Here is a 24815-nt window from a genome sequence, read left to right as displayed (position 1 = left end):
ACATGTAGTATGTCTTTGGCATCTTTCTAACTATATGTGTGTGTGTTCGTATTCCCTTCAGTAGTGAAACTGTCAGTAGTATACACAATGCATGTGTGTGTGTTTATCATTGTTAAGTGGCCCTCCAGAAAACATTGTATCGATTTTGGTGAACTTGATTTTTCTTACATTTAAGATAAGCATTGGTGAAGTTTGCACACTGACCCTGTCAAACCTTTGTAAGTTTACTCATCTCTAGAGGGCATTTAGAATTAGGAATGAGGCTTGTGAGCAGATCATTTTCCTGATAATAAGGGAAGAAATGGCTTTCAGGACTGTGGGTGTCATTACCTTGCTTACACATTCAGTAAGAAGCAGGATTTTCAAAATCCTTTTCAAAGTGGTATTAGAATCTTATGAAGAGAAACACAATAGGTGACAGTGTTATTTTCACATCCTCTTCAGTATAGCAAGGCAGTAAAAGAGGAAGCATTAACACCTAGAGAGGAAACTTCACTGTCACACAAGTCTACATTAACTCATCAAAAGCTCTCTGCCAAGTTAACACCTGTAGTTACAGATCTCAGCAGAAGAAAATTCTGTCTGTCTGGTCATATGCACAAATAATTGAAAAGTCATGACAAATAGTATTCTGTGCTGTGTATTTTTGACACATTTAACAATATCTATTTTTCTAGTAGTTAATTATTCTGTATGCTTCTCCCCTTCCCCATCCAGTCCCATTAAATACCATAAGGAGAACATTCATGTCTGAAGTATTCAGAAGAAGAATTTGGTTACATTTTAAAGGGTAGTTTCAAAAATATCACTGCAAAGAATATTATATCATAATTTCCAAAGTTGTGGAAATTATTTTTTTTTAATTTTTCTTTATTTTTTAATTGAAACAATGATTATACATATTTTTGGGGTACAGAGTGACTATCAGTATTTGTATATAATTTGTGATGACAAATCAATATTATTAGCATATTCATTATTACAAATCATAATTATTCTCTGTGTCTCTTACCCAGTTTCTCCCTAATTCCCCTCTCCCTCCTCTTTTCCACCTCTAGTAACCATAGGTTTTTTTTCTCTCCTTCTGAGTTCAACAAATTATTGTGGTCTTGTCTTCCTTTCTTTTCTTTTCTTTTCTTCCTCCTTCCCTCCTCCCCTCCCTCCCCTCCTTGCCCCCTCCCTCCCACCCACTTACAAGTGAGGACATGCAGTATTTCTCTTTCTGTACCTGGCTTATTTCACTTAACATAATTTTCTCCAAGCTCATCCACGTTGATGCAAATGGCAGAATCTCTTTCTCTTTAATGGCTGCATAGTATTCCATTGTATATATATATATATAGCATGTTTTCCTTATCCAGTTGTCCGTTGATGGATATTTAGGTTGGTCCCCTATCTTAGCTATTCTAAATAGAGCTGCCATAAATAGGAGTGCTGGTATCCCTTGCACACGATGATTTCCATTCCTTTGGGTATATACCCAGTAGTGGGATTGCTGGATCGCATGATAGATATGTCTGTAGTTGTTTGAGAAACCTCCATACAGTTTTCCATAGTGACTGTACTAATTTAGAGTCCCACCAACAGTGGAGAAGTGCTCCCCTTTCTCCATATCCTTGCCAGCATTTGTTATTCTCAGTCTTTTTGGTAATAGCCAGTCTAACTGGGGTGAGATGATATCTCAGTGTGGTTGGTTTTTGTTTGCATTTCCCTGATGATTAGTAATGTTGAGCATTTTTTCATGTAACTGTTGTCCATTTGTATGACTTCCTTTGCAAGATGTCTATTCAGCTCCTTGGCACATTTTTTAATTGGATTTTTCTCTTTCTTTTTTTTTTTTTTTTTTTACCATGAAGTTGTTTGAGTTCCTCATGTATTCTGGATATTAATTCCTTGTCCGATGTATAGTTTGCAAATATTTTCTCTCATTCTGTAGTTGTCTTTTCACTCTGTTTCCTTTGCTGTGTAGAAGCTATTTTAGTTTGATATAATACCATTTGTTTATTTTTTCTTTTGTTGCTTGTGCTTTTGGGGTCTTATTCATAGTCTAGTCTTTCCAGAAGTCTGACTTCCAGTGTTTTCTTTCAGTATTTTCATAGTTTAAGGTCTTATATTTAACTCTTTAACCCATTTTATGTTGATTTTGGTATATGGTGAGAAGTACAGGTCTAGTTTCATTCTTCCACATGTGGATGTATTGTTCTCCTACTGTTTTCCCAGCATCACTTATTGAAGAGGCAGTCTTTTCCACAGTGTATGTTCTTGTTGCCTTTGTCAAAGATCAATTGGCTATAAGTCCATGGATTGATTTCTGGGTTCTCTGTTCTGTTCCATTGGTCCAGGTGTCTGTTTTTATGCCTGTACCATGCTGCTTTGATTACTATAGCTTTGTAGTATAATTTGAAATCAGGTAGTATTATGCCTCCAGCTTTATTTTTTGGCTATTAGGGATCTTTTGTGGTTCAGTATGAATGTTAGGATTGTTGTCTTCTATTTCTGTAAAGAAAATCATTGGTATTTTGATGGGGATTGCACTGAATCTATAGATTGCTTTGGGTAGTATGGACATTTTCACAATGTTAATTCTTCTAATCCAACAGCATGGAATGTCATTTCACATTTTTTTGTCCTCTTTAATTTCTTTCAGTAGTGATTTGCAGTTCTCATTGTAGAGCTCTTTCACCTCCTTGGTTAAATTGATTCCTAGGTATTTCAGTATTTTATTTGGGGGGGGTGACTATTATAAATGGACTTGCTTTCTTGATTTCTTTTCTTTTGGGGGGGCAGCTGGCCGGTACAGGGATTCAAACCCTTGACCTTGGTGCTATAACATAGCACTCTAACCAACTGAGCTAACCAGCCAGCCAGCTTTCTTGATTTCTTAAGCCCAGTACCGGATGGCTTTACTGCTGAATTCTACCAAACCTTTAAAGAGGAATTAATATCAATTCTCTCCAAACTATTCCAAAAAAGTGAAACAGAGACCACTCTCCCAAATTCACTCTATGAGGCCAGCATCAACCTGATACCAAAACCAGGCAAAGGTACAACAGAAAAAGAAAACCACAGACTAATATCTCTGATAAACATAGACGCAAAAATCCTCAACAAAATACTAGCAGTCAGAATACAGCAACACATCAAAAAAAATTATACACTGTGATAAGTGAGATTCATCTCAGGGAGGAAAGGATGGTTCAACATACACAAGTCAGTAAATGTGAAACACCACATCAACAAACTCAAGGATTATCTCAGTAGACACAGAAAAAGCATTCAACAAAATTCAACATCACTTCATGATAAAGCCTCTCCACAAATTAGGTATAGAAGGAAAGTATCTCAACACAATAAAAGCCATATATGACAGACCCACCACCAATATCATCCTGAACGGGGAAAAGCCAGCTTTTCCCTTAAGAACAGGAACAAGACAAGGATGCCCACTCTTACCACTCCTATTTAACATAGTATTAGAAGTACTAGCCAGAGCAATCAGGCAAAAGAAGGAAATAAAGGGCATCCAGATTAGAAAAGATAAAGTCAAACTATCCCTGTTTGCAGTTGACATGATCCTACATAGAGAAAAACCTAAAGACTCTACCAAAAAATTCTTAGAGCTGATAAACAATCTCAATATTGTTTCAGGATTCAGATTCAACACCCAAAATCAGTAGCATTTTTATTCTCCAATAGTGACCTAGCAGAAGATAGAAATTGTATTCTTATGGATCTCTTAATGATTTATCTTAATTACCCAAAGAAATAAAACTTAATGGTTATTGGAGGAAGTTGTTACTATTAGAAAATTTGATTTTTTGAAAAATCTTTACATATTTTTAGGGAAATGCCTCTACAATCCTCAATTATATCCTGACTAGGTCAAATAGTTATAGTTGGCCAGAAGATTTATAGAAAAAGCTAAAATTCTGTTTAAGATAATCCATAATCTGATTTTAAGAAGTCTTCAGAACTTGGTAGTATCCTTTCCTCCCACCTCCCACCTATATGCACCCAACACACTTGTGCGTGTGTTCATGTGCACACACATACACACACACACACACACACACACACACACACGGCTCTTTTTTAGTGTAAAGTTCTTCTTTGGGTGCTTCCACTTCCTCAGTTCTTCCTAAGACCCTGTTTCACTGGAAAATTGTGCTCTAGGGGTTGATAGTCATTCCCAAACCTGCTCCTCTAGCAAGCTTTCTGCAAGTACAGCCTGAGACTCACCACAAGTGAAACAGACCCTGGGGAAAGGACCAGAATTTCCTTTATAAGCTTTTTAATCTGCAAATGGTCTTTGGGAACCCAGTGTAAATGACTGAGCTTCATACTGGAAGTGCGGAGATAAGATCCAGGCTCTAGCTCCAACAGGGAGATCATAATGTAACACTGCTGCTTTGGGAGAACTGCAGATGGCTTGGACTGCTGACGCTTCTTTGCAGGTATAGTGCTAGGACCTCAGGGAGGATGGAAAAGGTACCTCAAATCCTTAGAAGGACTCTTTATATAGAAAAAGAGCCCAGAGCATCTTTCCTTTTTTTCACCCATCCGTTTAGCAAACATTTACTGAGTTACGACTAAGTGCCAGGCATTGTTCATGGAGGTAACATTCTAGTTGGGGGAAGAGATACAAAAATATCAGCAATAACAACAAAATACCAGATAGTAACACCATTCAGATGTAAAGCAGGAGGATATGATAGTTTGCCCAGGCAGCTGTTTTAGAGTGTGTGCTCAGGAAAGGCCTGCCCTCCAGCAAAGCTCATGAAATTTAAGATGAACCTGAAGTGCACAGCCCTGTGAGGATCAAGCGGAAAACATCTCAGGGAGCAGGACAGCCTGCCCTGGAATGGGCGTGAGTTTGGCATGTTTGAGGAAGAGACAGAAGGCTGGTGTAACTGGAGCATAGTAGGTGAGAAGAAACAAAAGCAGACGGGAGACTGACAGGTGCCTGATTGTGCGTAGTTTGTTGGCCAGAGTAGGAAACCAGTTGAAAGGTTGTTCTCAGGGAAGTAATGTGACATGATGGACGCTTCAAAACTGCCCTGTGGCTGCTCTGTCGATAATGGATGGGTAGGGAACAAAAGAGGACGCCTTTAAGAAGTTAGGAAGCCATTTCACTCATTCATTTAGCACATATTTACTGAGCTTTTTCATCTTCAAAGGGTTTTTAATTTTCAGGCAGCGAGGCTGGAAGTGATACTGGTGTGGACTCTGGTCACAGAGAGGTGATAAGTGGGTGGGGTCAGGATAAGCTGCAAGTCTTCCCGATGTAACTGAATGTTGCAGAATAAAGAGGAATACTTAGTGGCTTGATTAGCAGCCTCAGATGATGGTGTTTAGTGTTGGCTCAAATGTTTTAAAATCAGATATCATATAAAACCCCAAAATTCTGGCTTCTCCTAAAAAGACAGAGTGGCTGGCTACATTGAGCCTGAATTCGCATGTGGTAACAGATGTGGAAAGTTGAGTCTTGGCACCCCTTTTAGGAGAAGAGTATACTCTGGTTTGCAAAGTCTCTGTCTGTCCCCATTGTCTCCTAGACAGTGAGGCTATAGTTGGTTGCCATTTATCATCCATTTATCTCACTCTTTTTCCTATATCATGCCACTCAACCTATTTATCAGATCCTATAGACCTTTTAATTTTGGGATCTCACCTCAGGTAGTCTGAAAATGAAAGTGGGAAAAAAAATTTTAGGGTAACTATGAACCTTGGTTCCTAGCTGTAAAAACAGCCTATTTAGTAGCTTACTAACAATTAAATAACAGTCATCAAAACCAATCTGTACTGTTTTTTATAAGGCAGGTGGTTTTCCTTGGGGGGCATTTCCTGGAAACACAAGAAGGACTTTTGGTGTGCCAGTAATGATCAGTTTCTTGACTTGGTTACACGATAGTGTTCAGTTTGTGGAAAATGCACTGGTGTACTTACATACATACTTTATGTATATTACATTCCAATTATAACTAAAAATTAATAGCATTCCTAATAATAGTTTTAAGTATAGAGGTACTCAAGTTGAATGTTGTGGTTTTTACAGTTTGTCTTGATCTTTCAGCCAAGCCAAAGCCATGTATTCCTGTAAAGCAGAGCACAGCCATGAGCTCTCCTTCCCACAGGGTGCGATATTTTCTAACGGTGAGTCCATCCGTTCCCTTCCCTTAAGCTTCTCATCGTGGGGAGGATGAAGTAGTATGGAGGTGAGAGTCTAAAGCAGAAGCCAGGAGCCACAGATTCTGTTCTGTGGGAGTGAACACATCAAATCCCACTGGACCCCAGTTTCTTCCCCTGTGGGCAGGTGTGTGTTTGTGAGAGAGAGAGGGAGAGATTGTTTTGTTGATTATGTGATTGCAAAGGACATTCTAATTTTAAAGGGGCTGTGACATTGTTTTGTTTTGACAATTTGAGTGTATGTATGCAATCTGATGTGAGTTTTTACTCATTTGCTTATATAATTATTTGAAGCTAATATTGAGTGACATTTATTTATCTATCTATCTATCTATCTATTATTTATTTATTTATTTTGCCAGTGTACCCATCGGTGGAACCAGGATGGTTAAAGGCAACTTACGAAGGCAAAACAGGACTGGTCCCGGAGAATTATGTTGTCTTCCTCTAATACTATTTAGTGGATGGCAGTATCTTCATGGTATCCATGGTAACAAATAATAAGTGCTATGATTGTATCTGACACAGATATGGGGATCAGCCCACTAAATGAAAGCAGTCAGTTTCTATCAAGTTCTTCACCAGCAGACTATGTACCTCCCAATTAATGGATAAAGAAAAAAATGTTTTAATTGTTGGCCATTCTTTTTTGGCTGGTTTCTCATTTTAAAATATCCTGGGGTTTTTTGGGTTTTTTGGGTTTTTTTTTTTTTTTTTTTTTTTTTGGATAATTAGTAACTCTCCACAATGTCTCTTCCATAGCAATTGCAGAATCTCAGATACTGTGTTAAATTCTATGTTCCAAAATTTAGAAACCAGAAATCTGCTATATGGAGTTTGAGATCTGTCCTTTAATGCCTGGAATTCTCTAAGGAACCTTGAAATCATTGCTTAAAAATGTAATTTAAATTGTTCATTTATTATTTTTTCTTAAAAATATACTGCTTTTATATATGATTGTTTTGCTGGTCCTAAACATTTCAAGGATGTGTCTTTGTTTTAACATAACTTTATTTTTATTTGTTTTCCAAGTAGATGATGATATTCAAAAGCAATAATGTATATGTTGTCTGTAAAGAAAGCCAAATTAAGTCATACACTGATTCCACTGTAAACAATCCATCCAACATTCCAGACACCTTCCATAGGTTTAGAGCAGAGGTTAGCAAACTATTTCTGTGAAGACCTTATAGTAAATATTTTTGTGGCAGTTTAGATTTGGCTCATGGGTCATAGTTTGCTGACTCAGTTTAGAGAATATGTAAAACTATTGTCATAACTTTGGGATTTATTATGAAATTTTACTACATTAACATACTGATAAATCATATGCACATATTCTCTGCTAGTATCATTATAGTGGCATCAAAAAAAATTATTACACTAATGGGAAAACTGTAAGAGTGCAATGTAAGGGCATACAACTCGAATTTCACTTGTAACATTGTAAAGTGGCAAGGTATTTTAATGGTATCCAATTTTGACTTTTGAGATGTTCTTCTACAAATGATAAAGATATTTGAAGATGCTAGTAGGGAAGCTATGCCTTCTAAAGGCTAGGCTTAATTGAAACAGAAAATAAGCACAAAGGTACAGGAGTCTTAAATTATGAACCACAAAGTTTGAAATTGTTTCATCATCTTTAGCAGGAATAAAATCTGTACCTGATTTTCTTTTATGCCACTCAGTTGACAGACTTTATTAGAAATTTCATTAAACTTACAGAGCATAGAAATAGGTATTTACTACCCATTTTAATATATTATCAACATCTGATCACGCATCAACCATTATTTCTATTTCAATAATTCTAATATTTCTGTAAATATCTATATGTGGCAAAGAGGTTTTCTTCTCAAGATTCCAAAAAGCTGGCTACCTGTCATTTGACTGCCACAATCCTGGCCTACTTGGCCTTGATATCTTACTTATTACTTCAGAGTTTCCCACTGTATAGACACTCAGGTATTAACTGCATAAAACTCTTTTTACATGACATTATAATCTGTAATGTCAATCTCTTCTACTTTAATGTTTCTAGAGTTGACAGGTTAAACACACATAAACAACTATGCCTGAGAGCATTTATGCTTTTAAAAAAGAAAATAATGGATTAGAATTAACAAATAGATTAACAGTAAGCAGAGAGTCAAAACCAGGAATAAATATCAGTGAATCGAAATAGAAGAATGAAAAATATTTTAATGTTATAAAAATTAGTAATGTAATAGAAAATCTGATAAAAGATTTTCTTTCTCATTTAACTCCTGCTATTGATCTCTGTACACTGTTATCAGGTGTTGCTGGAGCTTCCTGGTCTAGGTCTTTGCTGGCCCTTAGTGGTAATAACAGTATTGTTGACGCTCTAATTACCCTCTGCTGGAACAGAAGGTAGTCTTTCCAATGTACCAGTCCCTTGTCCATACAGCACCCTCAGTTTAAGCACCCTTGCCATCATCTGGCATCCTGCTAGGTTAGAACCTCTTAAAGCAAATTGGTTTTCTTTCAAAGACCAACTTGACTCCAAAGAGGAATTCAGAATCCAACTTCTCTTGCTGCTGCATAAAGAAATCTCAACCTTCATTTCATTTTAACACAGACCAGAGTGTTCAGAGTGTTCCTGCTTCTGAGTTGTCTGTGAGCTAATTCTAGTGATGCTCAGTGAGGAATTAAAGTTTTTGCTGTAGAGGACATAAGTGTGAAGCCCAGTTCTCCTTTCTGATAGTGAGGCATGTGTGTGGCTGTACTTGCTGTGGTCCCTTTCCTGAAGCAAGCCACAAAAGTGCTGGTTCAAGTTGCACTTTTGTTTAAAGTTTTAATCTGATAGATTTGTGAGGTGGTTCATTTTTCTTTGTATCGATTACATATGTAAGCAAGACATAGCCATATCCTAGAGACAAGCTAAAGTTGCTTTTCTTTTGAAGTAAATTTACTACAGATTAGGTATTTATGAGCATTGCAAAAATCGGGACGTGTACTCTAAGTCACACGGAAGAGTAATTACATAGGAAGGTAATGCCAGACATTGGAAGAGGATCATATTCAAAATTACAATAGCATTTCAATCATTACCTTAGCTTTTCAGAGACAATGTGAAGATATGTTAGAACTGCCACATTCACACTTTCAAAACATGCAACATGGACACCATAATCACTGCTTACAGTATAATCAGTATGAGGATAAGATTGAGGGGTCTAAGTTAATCATCTCATGTGATTTGAAAATATCCTTGAGTACAAAACATTTGTGTATTTCACAGGTGACTCTTTTGTTGTGCCATAACTCTACCAAGTTTATAGAAACTAGTCAGTCGACTGAAGGATTTTTCTGTTGTGTTATGTGTAAATGTCTGAAAAGTAAAATAATCTTTGTATTCCTATAATGTCCATGAAGTATGAGGAAGTACCATTTCTCCTTGTTTGATGTGAGTGGTTTTGCTTGTTGCATTGGGTCTGTGTACTTTGTAACGTGCATGAGCATAACCTTGTTTCTCAGTGATGGCTCACTGGCTGGCTCTTTCAGGGATGGTGAGGGAAAAAAAATGTACTTTACAATCCCAAACTATCCAGGTTCCCAAATAGGAAAATTAAAGATATATAATGACTTTTATTCTTATTCTGCGATAATTAGTTTTATATATTGTGACATGCTTTCTAAAAATCCAGTATGTTGTGATGTTGTGAGGAAAACAAGGTTTTACTGTAATCCTATGAAGATGACACCCTGCTAACCTCATTCCAGCCTCATTCTTCAAGTCTGTGTCTGTGTCAAAAGTCAAAAAGAATAACAACAGTCACATGGATGTTGGTTTCGAAGAATCCCTCAGAGTCTTGACTCAAACAACTTCAGTTTGTGGCTATACCCCCATTACCTATTCAGGATGCCTTAATTAGCATTTAGAACTCCCACTTGATTGATACTTTATTGGCTGAAGTCCAAGGCAGACCAATTTAGGAACAGGTTTTGTTCTTTGGTTTTACAGTATATTTATAATTTGCACCTATTACTGTGACCTCACATTACTGGGTAGGAACCCAAAATCATATCTCTTGGTAAAGAAAAAAAGCAGAGGCTCGACTGCTATACAGAAATTATTTTCCTCTTCACTAAAGGTTTCCCCTTTAGGGTAAAAATTCCTGTTTAATTTTGCCTCCTACCCTTTTTTGTTACCTTCCAAAATCAAAACACTTCATCAAAATGAGGTTAGCCTTTGTAAACAGTCTATGTCCTGCCTGTCTTCTGTTGATTCTCAGACTTAATATCAGGTGTTTAACAACTAGTCTCAATTTCCTGAACACATTGACTGTACCCATCTGTTGTCACCATTTATCTCCCTGCTTCAAAATGTGCCGATTCCACTCCATAATAACCCTGGGAAAACTCATGCTTCTGAATGACATGAACTTTTAGAGGATCAGATCAATAAATTGAATTTTCCATTCTTTAGGGCAGCTGTACTCATTGTTTTAAGTAAAGAATCTTGAATAAAAATGTTGACAGCACTCACAGTAAGCCATTGGCAGAAACCTGATCTGCATGTCCTAGACCCATGTTTAGAAGCTGTTGTATGGACTGGGAGCTCAGCAGGTCATCACTTCTTCCCTTGGCACTCATGAGAGAGATGCCAAGTTCAGGGTGAACATTTCTTGGTGCTTTAGGGAGAAATGGAGTTTGTGTGCTTACGGAGGAGTCCCAAAAGGCAGGGACAATTTTCAGTTATTACCAACATAAATATTCTCCACCATTGAAGATGCTCATGTACAGGGCTCCTTGAGGAACTTAAGTATTGGAGGAGGGTTGAAGGTGCCAAGTCCACCTTAATTAGATGACCACTTTCTCCCCTTTTTAACATCTGCCATCTCTCGCCAGTGTTTCCCATGGTCTTTACCCTTCCAAGGTTGAAAGCAACCCAGTTTTGCTTAAACCCGCTCAGTCTATAAGATTAAAAGTGTACATTGTTCTATATAGGCAGAATGCTAGAGGTTTTATATCTGCTAGAGTATCCTCAGCCACCTCCTTTTTGTAGAGTAACACCCACTAGAACTGATTTAAGAACACTGTCTGCATTTGATTTATGCTTAAAATCCAAGGTATCACCACATATTGGAGGCTGGTCTTTCAAGAGTCCTTGAATTCTGAGCTGAGACCTTTACAAGAGTTTGGCAGGGAAGACGCCTGGGTTTTTAATTCAGAATCCTATTTATATACTGTTAAAATTTGAGGTACTATAGTTTATATAAAAGTTGGATATTTAGATATTATATTTCAGTACTAGGAGCTTCTTTTTTTTGCAGCCATTAACATGACAAATTAAATAATAAATATAATGAATATGATTGTCAATAAATTATCATATTGAATTTTTTGTTTATTTTGTAGTGTTTCTGTATTTATCTGCACTTTGTGTATATATATTTACACACATACATGTGCCACATGTAAATAACCTCATGTCATTTCTAATCTAAATTGCCACAATGTCTTTAATGTATGTTTACACTGTGTTTTAAATTACTTTAAAAATAAACTATGTAAGCACGTTTTAAATTAGTCTTTGTACTTGAAGATCCACTGTGTTGAATAGCAGCTCTCTTGGCTTCATATTGAGAAAAACCAAGGTTTCTAGTACTGTGAATGGTCATGTTGGGTGTGGATAAGTGGAAAATTATAACAAAATTGGTATTGGGAAATGTTAATGTTGGAACCTATTAACAGTGCTGGTGTCTACAGAGAAGAGAAGTAAATGGGTATATTTGATACCATAAATAAGGTATCAAATATAACAGGCATGCAAGTTTACCTGAAAATATAATGTTATATGTTTGCAGAAGTTTACAGGTGTGCTATGGTAGAAGTGTCAGCATACACATACCCCCTTAGATTTTTATTAGTTTTATTACTCTCCTGGTTACTTCTTGACTTTTAGCTAAAGTTTTGCTTTTTTGCATCAAAGAAAGACAATCATATATTTATTTTGTGTTGCTAAATGGATTATTATAGTACAGCAAATCACCTTGCCAAATCTAAGCCTGACAGGTTGAACATTGGGCATATAACCTGGTTTGCTCAAATGCATTGTAGTTTTGCCAGTATCAGAGGAGAGGCGATTGATTCATGACACAGACCTGTTAAGATAAAAGGATTAATGCTGATCAATTTCAGTGTGGTTAAGCAGGAAAGGACTGTTTAGGGTAGATATTAGAGATCACTTTAGAGGAGCTACTGTTTAAGAATATTGGTTTAGAAGGAATTGACCTGGATGAAACTCCTTATAACCGATATTTTAGAAATGATGAAAACCAACTAGCTCCCACTGGCTAAAACTGGAATGATTTAAACAACAAAATGTACAATTAGATGACTGGATTATAATCCAAAGTATAAAATAAATATCCATGAATCCACACTGATATAAATGGTAATAAATTTCACTTACGTAAAATAAACAGAGAGGTGAGGCAAATCTTTAGAGAAATATTACAAACTGTAATCAGAATTGTAGTTATTCTTCTCTCTAGAAGGTAGAGTTTAAGCCTCCCTGCTTAAGGATGGTCTAGACTTAGTAATTCACTTCCAAAATAGAGTATGGAAAACAATCACAACTTTACAGAGAAGAAACCTGGCAGGCACTGTTTTAACTAAGTGATAAAAGTTAACACCATGAGTGATATTGTGGGGTTGACTTGTAGTCCCTGATATGATGTGATGAGGAAAACATTTCACTTCTGTGGCATCATTTTCCCAAGCCCATAACTCCAGTGTAATCATGAGAAAAACATCAGATACACATCTGTCTGCAAGACAGATACGAGCCTAGTACTCCTCAAGACTCTTAAGGTCATGAAAAATAAGAAAATACTGAGAAACTGTCACAGATCAGAGGAGACTCGGGAGACAGGACAACTAAATGCAATGTGGAACCGTGGATTTGATCCTGGAACAGAGAGAAGACATTAATGGAGAAATTTGTGATGTCCAAATAAAGTTTAAAGTTTAGTTAATAATAAAAAGAAACAGTGACAAAAACTAGCCACAAAATAGTGACAGGAACTGGGGACACTTTATATTATTTTTGCTTATATTATTTTATATTATTTTTCCTTTTATTTAACACTTAGATATTTTCACTTATTTTCTTATTAAATTGTGATCTCTTGTGTGCAAGACATGCTTCCTGTACATCTCTCAATCACAGTCGCTAGAACAGAGCTGAGTCTGCAATAGGATAAGGCCCTTTCATTAAATAAATAAATTCATTAACAAAGGAATATTCATTATAAACCCTTTTAGAATTTAGAGAATGTGGTTATGGGCTTGTGTTGTTTTTCTGTGTCACCTTGCCTAGGAATAGCGAGATCATTCTTTAATACCCTTAAATACACAGTTCTACCCTGGAGTTATTTATGTATTGCTGGAGCAGACATACACACATACGAACATATGTGTTCTTAAGGGCAGAGGTTAGACATAGATTTGCTCCTCTCACTGCTAGACCTATAAACACTTGGTTGAGCTAGATGATTTGGGGGCTGATGTCGAATAACTCAATTTTCTAAACCACTAAATTAAAAAAAAATGCAGATTTAGAAAATTAAGCTATGTTAAACTTACAGTTGAAATTCTTGGGCCAAAACAGTTGTTAAAATTGAAATTTTGCACGGACAAAATCCTTTCCAAGTTTTTAATTCAACAGTTCTTGCTATTAGGGGGAAAAAAAGGTATAGATGAGAACACTTGAAACCTCTTCAAATAGGATCCCCTTGGGAACACAAATCGCCGAAATACTGGCTGACATGCTTGCAAATGCTCTTTCTGTATGTTTTAGGTAAATGAGCCAAGCATGGCATCCAGCAGAGCTCTATTTGTTAATAGAAAGAAGTTATCTGAAACATTGTATCGCTGAATTGCCAAGATCCGATCTACTGAAAAAGACACCCTGGGTTAGCCTGGGCTAGACAGAGGAAAATAATAACGACATATATCTCCCAATCCTCATCATAGCTTTTGATATTCACTGAGTCATCCATCTGCAGACAGCAGATTTTTCACAAAGTGAATGAGTCATTGCTTTAGTGTTATCTAGTTCAAATGCCTTTTAAACATATTTTTGAAGTGGAATTATTTCTTCAAATTTTATTTGGAACCCAATATGTTAAACAAATACGAGCCGAGTTACCAGTGTGTGCATCTACATCTGTTAAAGGAGGCCTTCGCTTCCCCAATCCAGGCCCACAGCCTCTGTGGCATCTCCATAGAACCCTTAGGGCATTTCAGAGCAAGGTTTGGAAATGATTATTTCAAACCTTTCAGGAATCTAGGGCCACATTACCACATTTTTAGTAGAATGGTGGGCTCCTATCTCTACTGTGATCTGAACAACAACTTTGTGGATGTGTAGGGAGGGCAACTTCTCATATACTGTGGGGGTATCAGGGCAATTTTGTGATGAATAAGGGCAAGGAAAGACTGGATTCATGTCTTACTACTCTGAACGCCGAACAAGACCTCTTGGAAGAAGTCACAAGGATTGAGATTTAGGTTCAAAAAAATCACCGAGTCTTCCAAAAATGGAATTCAGGTAACAGCTTTCCATTATAGGGAGTGTTCAAATGGGTCTGGATGACCATTTGTCAGGATATCACAGGGGAAATAGAAAACTTCAATAGGCATTTGGACTAGTATCAGATGATTACTGAGCACCTGTGCAAGACACTGTAGATCCTAAGTACATTAGATATTTTCTCTTTTCAAAAGTTACATGGCTTATTGGGGTAACAGATAAGTAAAATCTATAAAATACAGTATGATGAAATGCTAAAAAGATTAAGTATATTGGGTGTTGCAGGGTCATGAGATATTCTGAACCCCAGAAAAGAAGGTAAGTTGGATGCAGAGAAAGAAGTGTAAATGATTGTACCCAGTGGGTGATGTTATCAGCCAACTATGTTTTGGCAGAAGTGAGAAGCTGAAAGGAGCAAAATTCCCTGCAATAGGTGGAATTGCACATTGCACAGAGGAAGAGTCTAATTGAGGGTTGGGGAGAGGGTATAGAGTGAGTGAAGGTGAAGGGCTGGGATGAGCTGCGTTCATTCAGCTGACATAGTGCCGAGTACTGTTCTAGTAGCCAATGACATTAAAAAGAATTAGACATGGTCTCTGTTCTCAAGGAGTTCATAGCTCCGTGAGGAAGGCAGACATGTGAATTAAAATCCACATTGCAAATGAGGTAAGTGTGATAGAGGCACAAAGAGTAACAGGAGCACTCAATGACATCAGAGTTTACAGGGGAAAGGAAGGCAGAGGGGATCAGAGAAGACTTCGCTCACGAAAGGCAACATTGAATACAGAACATCAACAGAGAAGGAAGGTAGCAAGGACCCAAAGAGTTAGAGTTGAGTGGGGCTTCTGATGGATTAAATCTTGTTCAAAGTGGCTGGAGGTTGGGGGCTTTCACAGGCACATTAGGAAGGATAAGGTAAAAATGAGCAGGATTGATCACATGACCAATCTGAGGAGGTGGAGAGGCTTCAGGGAGGAGAATGATGTGATCTGACTTACTCTAGGAAGACTGGAATGTCTGGGGGGCGGTGAGTGTGAGTGTGGGAGTCTAAGGGTGTCAGGCACTGCAGGAGGTCTGGGAGGCAGTGTTGCGTCAACCTGAGAAAAGAAGAAGAAAGCCCAGAACAAGAAAATGACTCATTTCAAAGGTCGAAGTGACATGACATAGCCACTGTTTTGAATGAGTAATTTAGAGAATTGAAGTGTGGCTCAGATGTCTGCAGGTTGCCGAGGAAGGATCAGCAATGCAGGCAATGGGCAAAGTTATCAAAGCTGAAAGAAGCAGCCAAAATAATGGGCAAAGTGAGTGGTTGGAATTGCTTAGGAGGTTTGGTGATTTGGGCCTGAGCCATTTCTCTTTTGGGAAGGCCTGAAGGGCACTGGCAGCAATGCTTAGAGACTGACTGCTTAATTCCTCCCATAAAATTGGGAGCTTTAACCTGGGTTCCAAGAATGGACATTGGCAAAGAGAAGATCTATGAATTCCTTAGGTTGTATAATAAATGCTTTGAGTCTGTATATGCATATTTTTTCCCAGAAGAAGGTCCATAGCTATGACTGATTCTCAAAAGCTTCAACCCCACACTCAATCCACCACCTCTTTAATACCAAAGAGAACCGAAAGGCTGATGTGTACATAGTAACTGAAAACTGTGGCTGGAAGGTCTGTCGGAATCAAGGGTCAGCTCTGTGGAAGAAGGTGGGATTGGAGTTTAAGTCGAGTACAGCTTGATCCTTCTAATATTAGGCTGAGAAAGAAATGAGGTTCAGCAGACTCAGCTTGGAAAAGCTCAAGCCAGCCCACTGACTCCTTTAAAGGGGGATGTCCATGGAGGCCACAACAGGTATCGGGGAAGTTTATGATGGGGGTGCAGTGGGAGTTGCAGAGCATTTGTAAATGCTCCTAGTTCCCAGTCTCCTGTCTGGGGCTGGGTTGTGGCCTAGAGGCTGAGTAGGTAGTTTTTTTTCTGTCTTGTGAACCCAAGGGATCCATATGTCAGACATGATTTTTCTGGCCATTGCAGAACAAGAGGACCCCATATCCTCTCCTGCATACTGGGCCTTTCAAGGAGTCCAGGAGCAGGCCAGTCTTCACTCTGCCCAAGGAATTCTGGGTGATGTCAAGCACAAAGCTAGTGGGTTGTAGAGTGAGTGAAGCTGCCAAGCTTTGCCCAGTCTTTCCTGCTGCTCATGGCAAGGCTCACCTGCTGCAGACCCCACCCCTGGATGGGTCCTTATAGCACCTTGTTTAAAGGTGCAAGCTCTAAAGTTAGAGGCTCTGGGTTCATATTCCAGCTTTACCACTCACCATGTGCCCTTGGGCAAGATACACAGCCTCTGTGCCTAAATTCGCCATATGTAAATTGAGAATAATAATAGTAACCTCAGAAGGTTATTACGAGAATTACACAAGGTAATATTCACCAGGTGTATTAATTTCCTATGGTTGCTGTAACAAATTACCATAAACTGCAGCTTAAAACAACACAGACTTATTTTCTTAACAGTCTGGAGGTCAGAAGTCTGAAATTAGTTTGATGGGGTCAAATCAAGTTGTTGGCAGGGCTGCATTTCTTTTCAAGATTCTAAAAGAGAATCTATTTGAATCTGTTCTCTTGCTTCTAGAGGCTATTCTTATTTGTTGGCTTCTGCCCAGTCCTTATCTTCAAGCCAGCAGCACATCTTCAAATCTCTCTCTCTCTCTCTCTCTCTGATTATGACCCCTGCTTCTGTCATTTCATCTCCTTCCCTCAATCCATTCCTTTCCTCTTGCATTTTACTGTAAGTAGCAAGAAGAAACTAGGCCACACCTTGAACACTTTGTATGGAAATCTCAGCTAAATACCTAAGTTCATCACTTATTGCTTACAAGTTCTGCTTTCCACAAAACTGTGATAAGTAGAATTTTGCTAAGTTTTATGCCACTACGTAATGAGGATTCCCTTTCCTCCAGTTTCCAATAATATGTTTCCCATTTCCTTGAGACCTCACTAGCAGCAACTTTAGTGTTGGTGTATTTACTAACATTCTGTTTATGATGATTTAGGCATTCTTTAAGATAAATATAGGTTTAATGTGTTCCTCACTTACTTTTGAACCCTTGACCATAGGGCCATGCTGTATTAGTCCATTTCTGTTGCTTAGAACAAAACAACTGAAACTGGGTAGTTTCTGAATAAACAATGTTATTATAATTTCAGTGGCTGGGAAGTCCAAAGTCCAGGGAACACATCTGGAGAAGGCCTTGGTGGTGGTGACAGTGACACAAGAGTCTCACATGGCAGAATGGTGGAGCAGAGAGAGAGCTAACCTTTTCAGCTGGCTTCTTTGAAAGCAGCCAGAACCACACCTATGACCACCATCCACTAGGATCAATCCATTCACTAGGCATAGTGTTCACAAGCCAATCACCTCTTCAAGGCCCCACCTTTCAATTAACATAATTGGCTTTTCCACCCACCCAACAATCACAGTGGGGATCAAGCTTCTAATACATAAAACCTGGGGAACACAATTCAGTCCTTACCACATGGAAACATGTTGAAAGGTGGAATCAGGGGAAGAAGAGTAACTTCATTGGAGAAACCTGACAAACACTTCTTCAGCCAGGTGGTCGAGGTCACTATAATAAGTTGTGCTGATAATATGTATCCTTGATATGATGTGATTAAAATGGCACTTTACCTCCCAAAAAACATAACCCCAGTCTAATTATGAGAAAAACATCAGACAAATCCCATTGAAGGACATTCTATAAAATACCTAACTGCACTCCTCAAAAATGACCAGGTCATCAAAAACAAGGAAAGTCTGAGAAACTGCCACGGCCAAGAGGAGCCTATGGAGACATGGTATCCTGGATGGGATTCTGAAGGAGAAAAAGGACATTTGATAAAAATTAAAGAAATCCAGATAAGTATGGGCTTTTTAGTTAATAAGGATGTATCAACAATGGTGTGTTAATTGTGATAAGTATACCATACTAATGTAAGATATTAATAATAGGGAATAAAGTTTGTAGGGCATATAGGAGCTCTCCATACTATTATTGTTTTTGTAAATGTAAAACATTTCTAAAATTAAAAGTTTGTGAAAATAAAGAAAAAAATATTTTTTCTATACTAGCAGTAACCTATCATAAATGAAGGAAAATTCATTTCATGGCAGCAAAAATGTATAAAATGCATAGAATGCATATTTGAAGAAATTTATAGTATCTATATGAAGAAAAAGGCAACATCTTATGAAAGAACCTAAAATAAAGCCTAAATAAAATAAGACATCTTCTAGGATGTTGATAATATTTTATAAATGTCAACATTATGTTAATTCTAATTTTAAATGAACTCAAATTAGAATCTATTTTTTTTTTCAAAATTGACAAATGATTTTGATGCTCATATACAAGAATGTGTCAGAAAAAAGACCAAGACATGTTTGAGAGAGAAGAGTGAGGGCAATATTTGTACTGTACGATTATTAATATAATTAAAAATTACAGAAATTACAACAGTACATTATTAGCATTGGATTAAATGAATATTTACTTTAAAAAAACACAAAAGTATTTTCAGCATAGATGGAAACAATATATGATAAAACTGGATTTTAACAATTTAAAATTATGAATTATTTAACAATTAAAGTTTGTTTAATAATTGGCTATAAATGGGGAACAAAACAAAATCAAATCCCCTTCTTCATGCTTTATGCAAAAAAAAATTATAGAAGAATTTTTGAAATCTTTACCATTAAAACAACAAAATTAGAAAAATATTGAGTTAATTTGTGTAAAGGAGACCACTGTAAGCAAGAAACTACAAAATCATAAAGGAAAAGAGTCTTAATAACATAGAAATTTTAAAGTTTATATAAAATGTTTTTCATAGTGGAGAAAGATACCTTTTAAACTGGAAAAAAAAATGTGCTAACACTTATAAGAGGCAGTAATAACATCCTTAATATAGAAAGCACTCTTATGAATTAATGGGAAAAAATGACACCATGGAAATATGGTCAAAAGACACCAAAACACCAAAGATCAATTTAAAGAGAGGAAATGCACACAAACATTTGAAAATATTTTAGCCTCACAATTAGGATAATGCAAATTGACAATAAGATACCATTTTTCACTTGGATGATTGACAAAACTGTAGCAATAACGTCTAGTTCTGTGGAGGCTGCAGGGAAATTAGAACACTTATATGTGAATTACTTCAACAGTTTCATCCAAAATACTTAGCAAAATTTAATAAATAAAAAATTACACATACACTATGACCCTTGTAATCTAGTTTTGCAGAAAGTCACTACAAATATATAATCACCATCATAAAGATATATGTTTACGGATTTGTAACATGATATTTCATAGCTGACATATTCAGTAAGCAGCAGGTATACAAAAAATGCAATAGCCTTAATTTCCAGAGCAAACTGTAAATTCAAACCTTAAGTCTCTAGCTTGCTTTCTGGAAGACAAGTTAGATGCCTTTAGATACATTTGGTCCAATTAAACAATTTTTAAAAAAATTCAGTATAATTGCCTAGTCTCTAGTCTCAGATTTTAGCTGAGCCTTAAAGAAAGAGATACAACTAGGACCCACAAAGAGAAGGTAAATGAGAAGGGGTGTGGTGTGTGTGTGTGTGTGTGTGTGTGTGTGTGTGTGTGTGTGTGTGTGTGTGTGTGTGTGTGTGTGAAAGAGAGAGAGAGAGAGAGAGAGACAGGAGAGGCAAATCTCAATAGTAAAACAATAGTAGTACCAAACTGATGATAAAATTGAAACCAAGGTTATCCCAACTGGCCAAGATAACTCTCCCCTCCCCATTTGGCTTTGAACACCTTCTCCCTTATTTTTATTGCTGCAGTGATTGTGACTTTTCCTTTTTTTGTTTGTTTTTACTGGCTGTATTGTACAGGGATTCAAACCCTTTGACCTTGGTGTTATAACACTGTGCTCTAACCAGCTGAGCCAACCAGCTAGCTGTTGATTGTGACTTTTCTGACTGGGTTAAGACGGACAAGCAGACAAAACTAGCCTTTGGCTGCTGAGAAAATGCATAATGTCTCGAGGGAATGTGTTTGTTACTTTCCAGAAATTCGATGTTCTTATTTCTCCAAGTGGATGATATCCTATTTTCATCCTGCCCAAGCCTAGAAAACAGGAGGTAAATTTTAATTTTTTTTGTAAAAGTCCCTAAATTTATATAGTGTTTTTATAGGTTAAACTATATAAATTCTCTTTTAAAGTCTTCTTCCATGACTTGAAAGATAAGAAATATAATTTTATAGGTGCTATGGATTGATTGAATTGTGTCCCAAAGTTCATATATTAGAAACTTAATTCCTCCCACTGTAACTTTTGGGGGGCAGGGGGAATCCTATTATGGTAATTAAAAGGTAGGGCCTTGAAGAGGTGACTAGATCGTAGGACCATGCTGTAGCAATTTTAGCTATGTTCAAATATAACCTTAATACTATTTGCTTAAAACAATACTCAAAATCTAGGACTGCTACTAATTTTTAGTCTTGTCATAGCAATATTTATGAAATATAATTTTTATGTGTTAGCTATTTTTCCCCAACATATGTTAAAAAATAAATACATAGCTATAAGGTCTGTTTAGGTGAGAAACATTGCCTTAAACTAAATGCCTCTGTGAAACTTGAATAATGAAAACAGTGAGGAGCTGCTTAAGGACTAAGTCTCCTCTGCCTTCTCCGCCTGTTACAATTGTGGGTGGCGGTAGGAGAGACAGAAAGAACGATAATCTAAATTAAGCTTGGTAAGTGTGATAGGCTGTCTTCACCGTCGATGTCTTCCCTTTCTGAATGTGTATGCCTCTTCACCCTTCAAGAATTGGGGCTGTTAATCCTCCCCCTGGAATTGAGTGGACCTTATGACTCGTCTTAATCATTCTGATGATTAGATTGTGGTGAATGTGTTGTGCCAGCTCTCGGCCCAGTCTTTAAGAGTTTTGGCAGCTTGGGGAAGCCAGCCTCCATGCTGTGAAGATGCTTGGACTAGTCTAATCAATTATGGGAAGCCATGCCAGGAGAGGAGAGAGACCACATGGAACAGCACAACGTGTCAGACATGCAAGCAACGCCGTCCACGATCTTCCAACCCAGCCCAGAGGGCAGCTGAATGCAGCTGAATGAGTGGCCCCAGACAACTCATGTGGGGCAGAACTGCTCAGCTGAACCTTCCCAAGTTTCTAACACATAAAATCATGAAAAATAATAAATTGCTGTTTTAAGTTACCAATTTTGAGCAGGGTTATTTATGCCGTGATAGGTAACTGAAACAGTAATTGCAGGGCCACAGCATGGGAAATATCTAAGCTCTTCTGCTCTGTAGCTGGGTATGGTAGAGAATGTTGGGTGTTTCCCAATGTTCTCAATGTTTTCTTTTATCTCACAGTGATAGAAACCCCACTGTTTAGCTGGAGACATAGAAATTCAAAATAAAGATTACATTTCCTAGCTTCCTTTGGTGGGTAAGTGTGTCCATGTGACTAAGTTCCAACTAATGGGATAAGAGAATAAATGTGTACAACTTCCTGTTGGTCTTAGAAGTTAAGCACTTCTTCCTATTTCTTCATCCTGCTGAATGGAAAATGAGTGACTTTGTAGCACACAGATAGGTGTACTGTCTAGATTTGGTGGAGCAACAAAATAAAAGTCCTGGACCCTGCATGATTTCATGGAGCAGAACTGCCATTTTTCTAGACCATCTGCTTGTCACATGAAAGAGAAACTTACATTTTGTTTAAAAATCTCTGTTCTCTATTACTTGTGGCTGAATTTATATGTTAACTAATAACATTGGTTTTCTGTAGACCCATGATCTTGGAAGCAGTGATGCCCAGGAGAAGAGATTCAAAAGCCATGAACTAAGGGGCTGCCCTGAGAGCTTTAATAATAAAGCCAAGATAGCTGCCAAGAAAGTAATTAGGAAGTAGGTATGATTAACTACTTATTTAGGGGAGTTAGCAAGTATAATCCTCACAGATAAAGAGGAGCTATGTCCTTCTGCTGAGAATACATAGGTTCAGTGTGTGTTGAATTCAGAAACTAAACTCTGGATTTTATCCTTTCAGAACTCTGCATAGCACCCTGTATTATGGTTCCATTGAAGTATGTAATACTTGGGTTGCATCTGTCCGTTACCTATTTGTGGTCCACCAGACTGTGAGTTCCATACAACCATACTCTGTGGGCCCAGGGCAAGAGCTCTGTATAAGTTGTCTACTCATAATCTGATCTCCCTTCCTTCCCTAATGAAAACTTAGATTTTGTTTAGGGTGACTGTATACCCAGTTGAAAAACTATATTTTTCAGTCCCCTTGCAATATGCAGACTGTTTGACATAGTTCCTGCGAACAAGATGACTTCCCTCTAATTTTTTCTGCCTGGAAAATAGATGAGAGGCTGAAGGTGGAGTAGCCATTTTGTGGCCACAAAATGAGAACAAGAAGGATCCCAGGACATTTATATCATAATGGAACCTGAACTGGCTAGTTTTGTGAGAAAGAACCCATATTTGGTTAAGCATTGTAGTGGTATTTCTTTTGTAATCAGCCAAATGCAATACCTTGCCTCCTCGCTGCTTTCGTAAACCAAAACATTTGCAGAACCAAAAAATATCAATCATCAGGGAAATGCCACACTTAACATATGGTGGCTGAGTGCTGCTAATTTCACCTGTCTTTCAAGGGACTAGAACTCTGATATGGAAGTGTCTGTGAGACATGACTCACTGTTCTATGGCACATAAACGGACACATTTTAGACCTCCACTGAGTCATGCTTCTCCCATTTACACATTTAGTGGTTGAAGCCACCAACCCAATTACATGTTATAGATGTTTAAACTTTTTAATCTTAGAAATGAATGTTTTGTTTATAATAAGGAGTCTTGCTCATAATTACATGAGAATACAATAAATCTGTCTAAAAAGTTATTCATTGTAGCAAATGGCCCATAGCAACCCACTTCATCTAGATACAGTGCATTCTACATGATAAATGCTATCTCTGTGCCTCTTTCCAAATATTCACTTTCCAGAGAGCTACTCTACTTCAGAAGGACAAGATGGACTTGTGGACAGAAAAGCAAAGGAAAACATTGGAGTCAGAAAAAGTAGACTTGGAAAATGATAGGAATGAGGGAGAAGGAACAGAACAGTTAAGGGCAACAGAGTGACAGAGATGAGGGCTTCTGAAGGAGGCCCCAAAACAGGGGATACACCCACTTATGGCCAGACACAGTTATGAAATGTTGAGCACACATGAAGGCTCTGCATGAACAGGAGAACTTTTCAAGTGACAGCACCAAAGAATGTCCTAGTGGAGTCTGGAACCCTACCTCCCAGCTCCCGGTCCAGTGTTGCTTTCTGCAATTGTGCAAAGCCCAAGTTCACTCTTTATCAGGGCAGGCATACATTTCTCATTATCTTTACATGGCATTTCAGTTTGCTAATTTCTAAGTATAAATTGTATTCTAGTATATGTGCTTATTCTTGTGGACATTTTGTTTTCATAGCTTCACTGGTCAACAGGAATTGTAGTTTAATAAAAACAGGGTTGGGCGTAGAGTCAGAAAACCTAGCTGGAATCTTGGTTATGTCATAGTCCTTGTTGTGTAATTTCATGCAACTCTTATCTGCAAACCTCAATATCCCCATCAGAAAATAGAGATAATTTCCATCCAAAAGTTTATGAAAGTTTTATAAAATAGTGTAGTTCTCCCACAGTTTTACTTCCCAGCAAAACTGAAGAGATTAAAGATAGAAGCATCAGACAGGGGTGTAGCTAAGACAACATGAGTTAACAGGGGTCTCACCCTCGAATGCGTACTTGGTCAGGTGGGTAATATAAATGTGTGAAGTGGGTCAAGTAAGGCTGAGAGGATTTGGAAAGAGCTAGCCCTGAAAGGCATAAACCCTTTAAACTGCAACTGATTGTTCCAATACAAAATGGTAGGCTTAGATTTTCTGATTTTTAAAGAGATGCCAGAAATCCAAGGTGTCCATGTATAATCCCTTGCTTTCAAAGTGCT

General features: G+C 37.6%; 1 protein-coding gene across 1 annotated transcript in view; it reads left to right on the top strand.

The window, feature by feature from the left end:
* The window catches only part of ARHGAP42 (Rho GTPase activating protein 42), a 286282-nt gene extending 279645 nt beyond the window's left edge, over positions 1-6637 (top strand). Inside the window, exons 23-24 of the mRNA XM_063093670.1 lie at positions 6074-6153; positions 6549-6637. Of these exons, the coding sequence (XP_062949740.1) occupies positions 6074-6153; positions 6549-6637 (169 nt within the window). The remainder of the gene's footprint in view (positions 1-6073; positions 6154-6548) is intronic.
* Positions 6638-24815: the final 18178 nt, after the last annotated feature.

Source organism: Cynocephalus volans, chromosome 4 (assembly GCF_027409185.1).
Source record: "Cynocephalus volans isolate mCynVol1 chromosome 4, mCynVol1.pri, whole genome shotgun sequence".
Classification (NCBI taxonomy): domain Eukaryota; kingdom Metazoa; phylum Chordata; class Mammalia; order Dermoptera; family Cynocephalidae; genus Cynocephalus; species Cynocephalus volans.
This window is presented reverse-complemented; position numbering and strand designations above follow the sequence as displayed.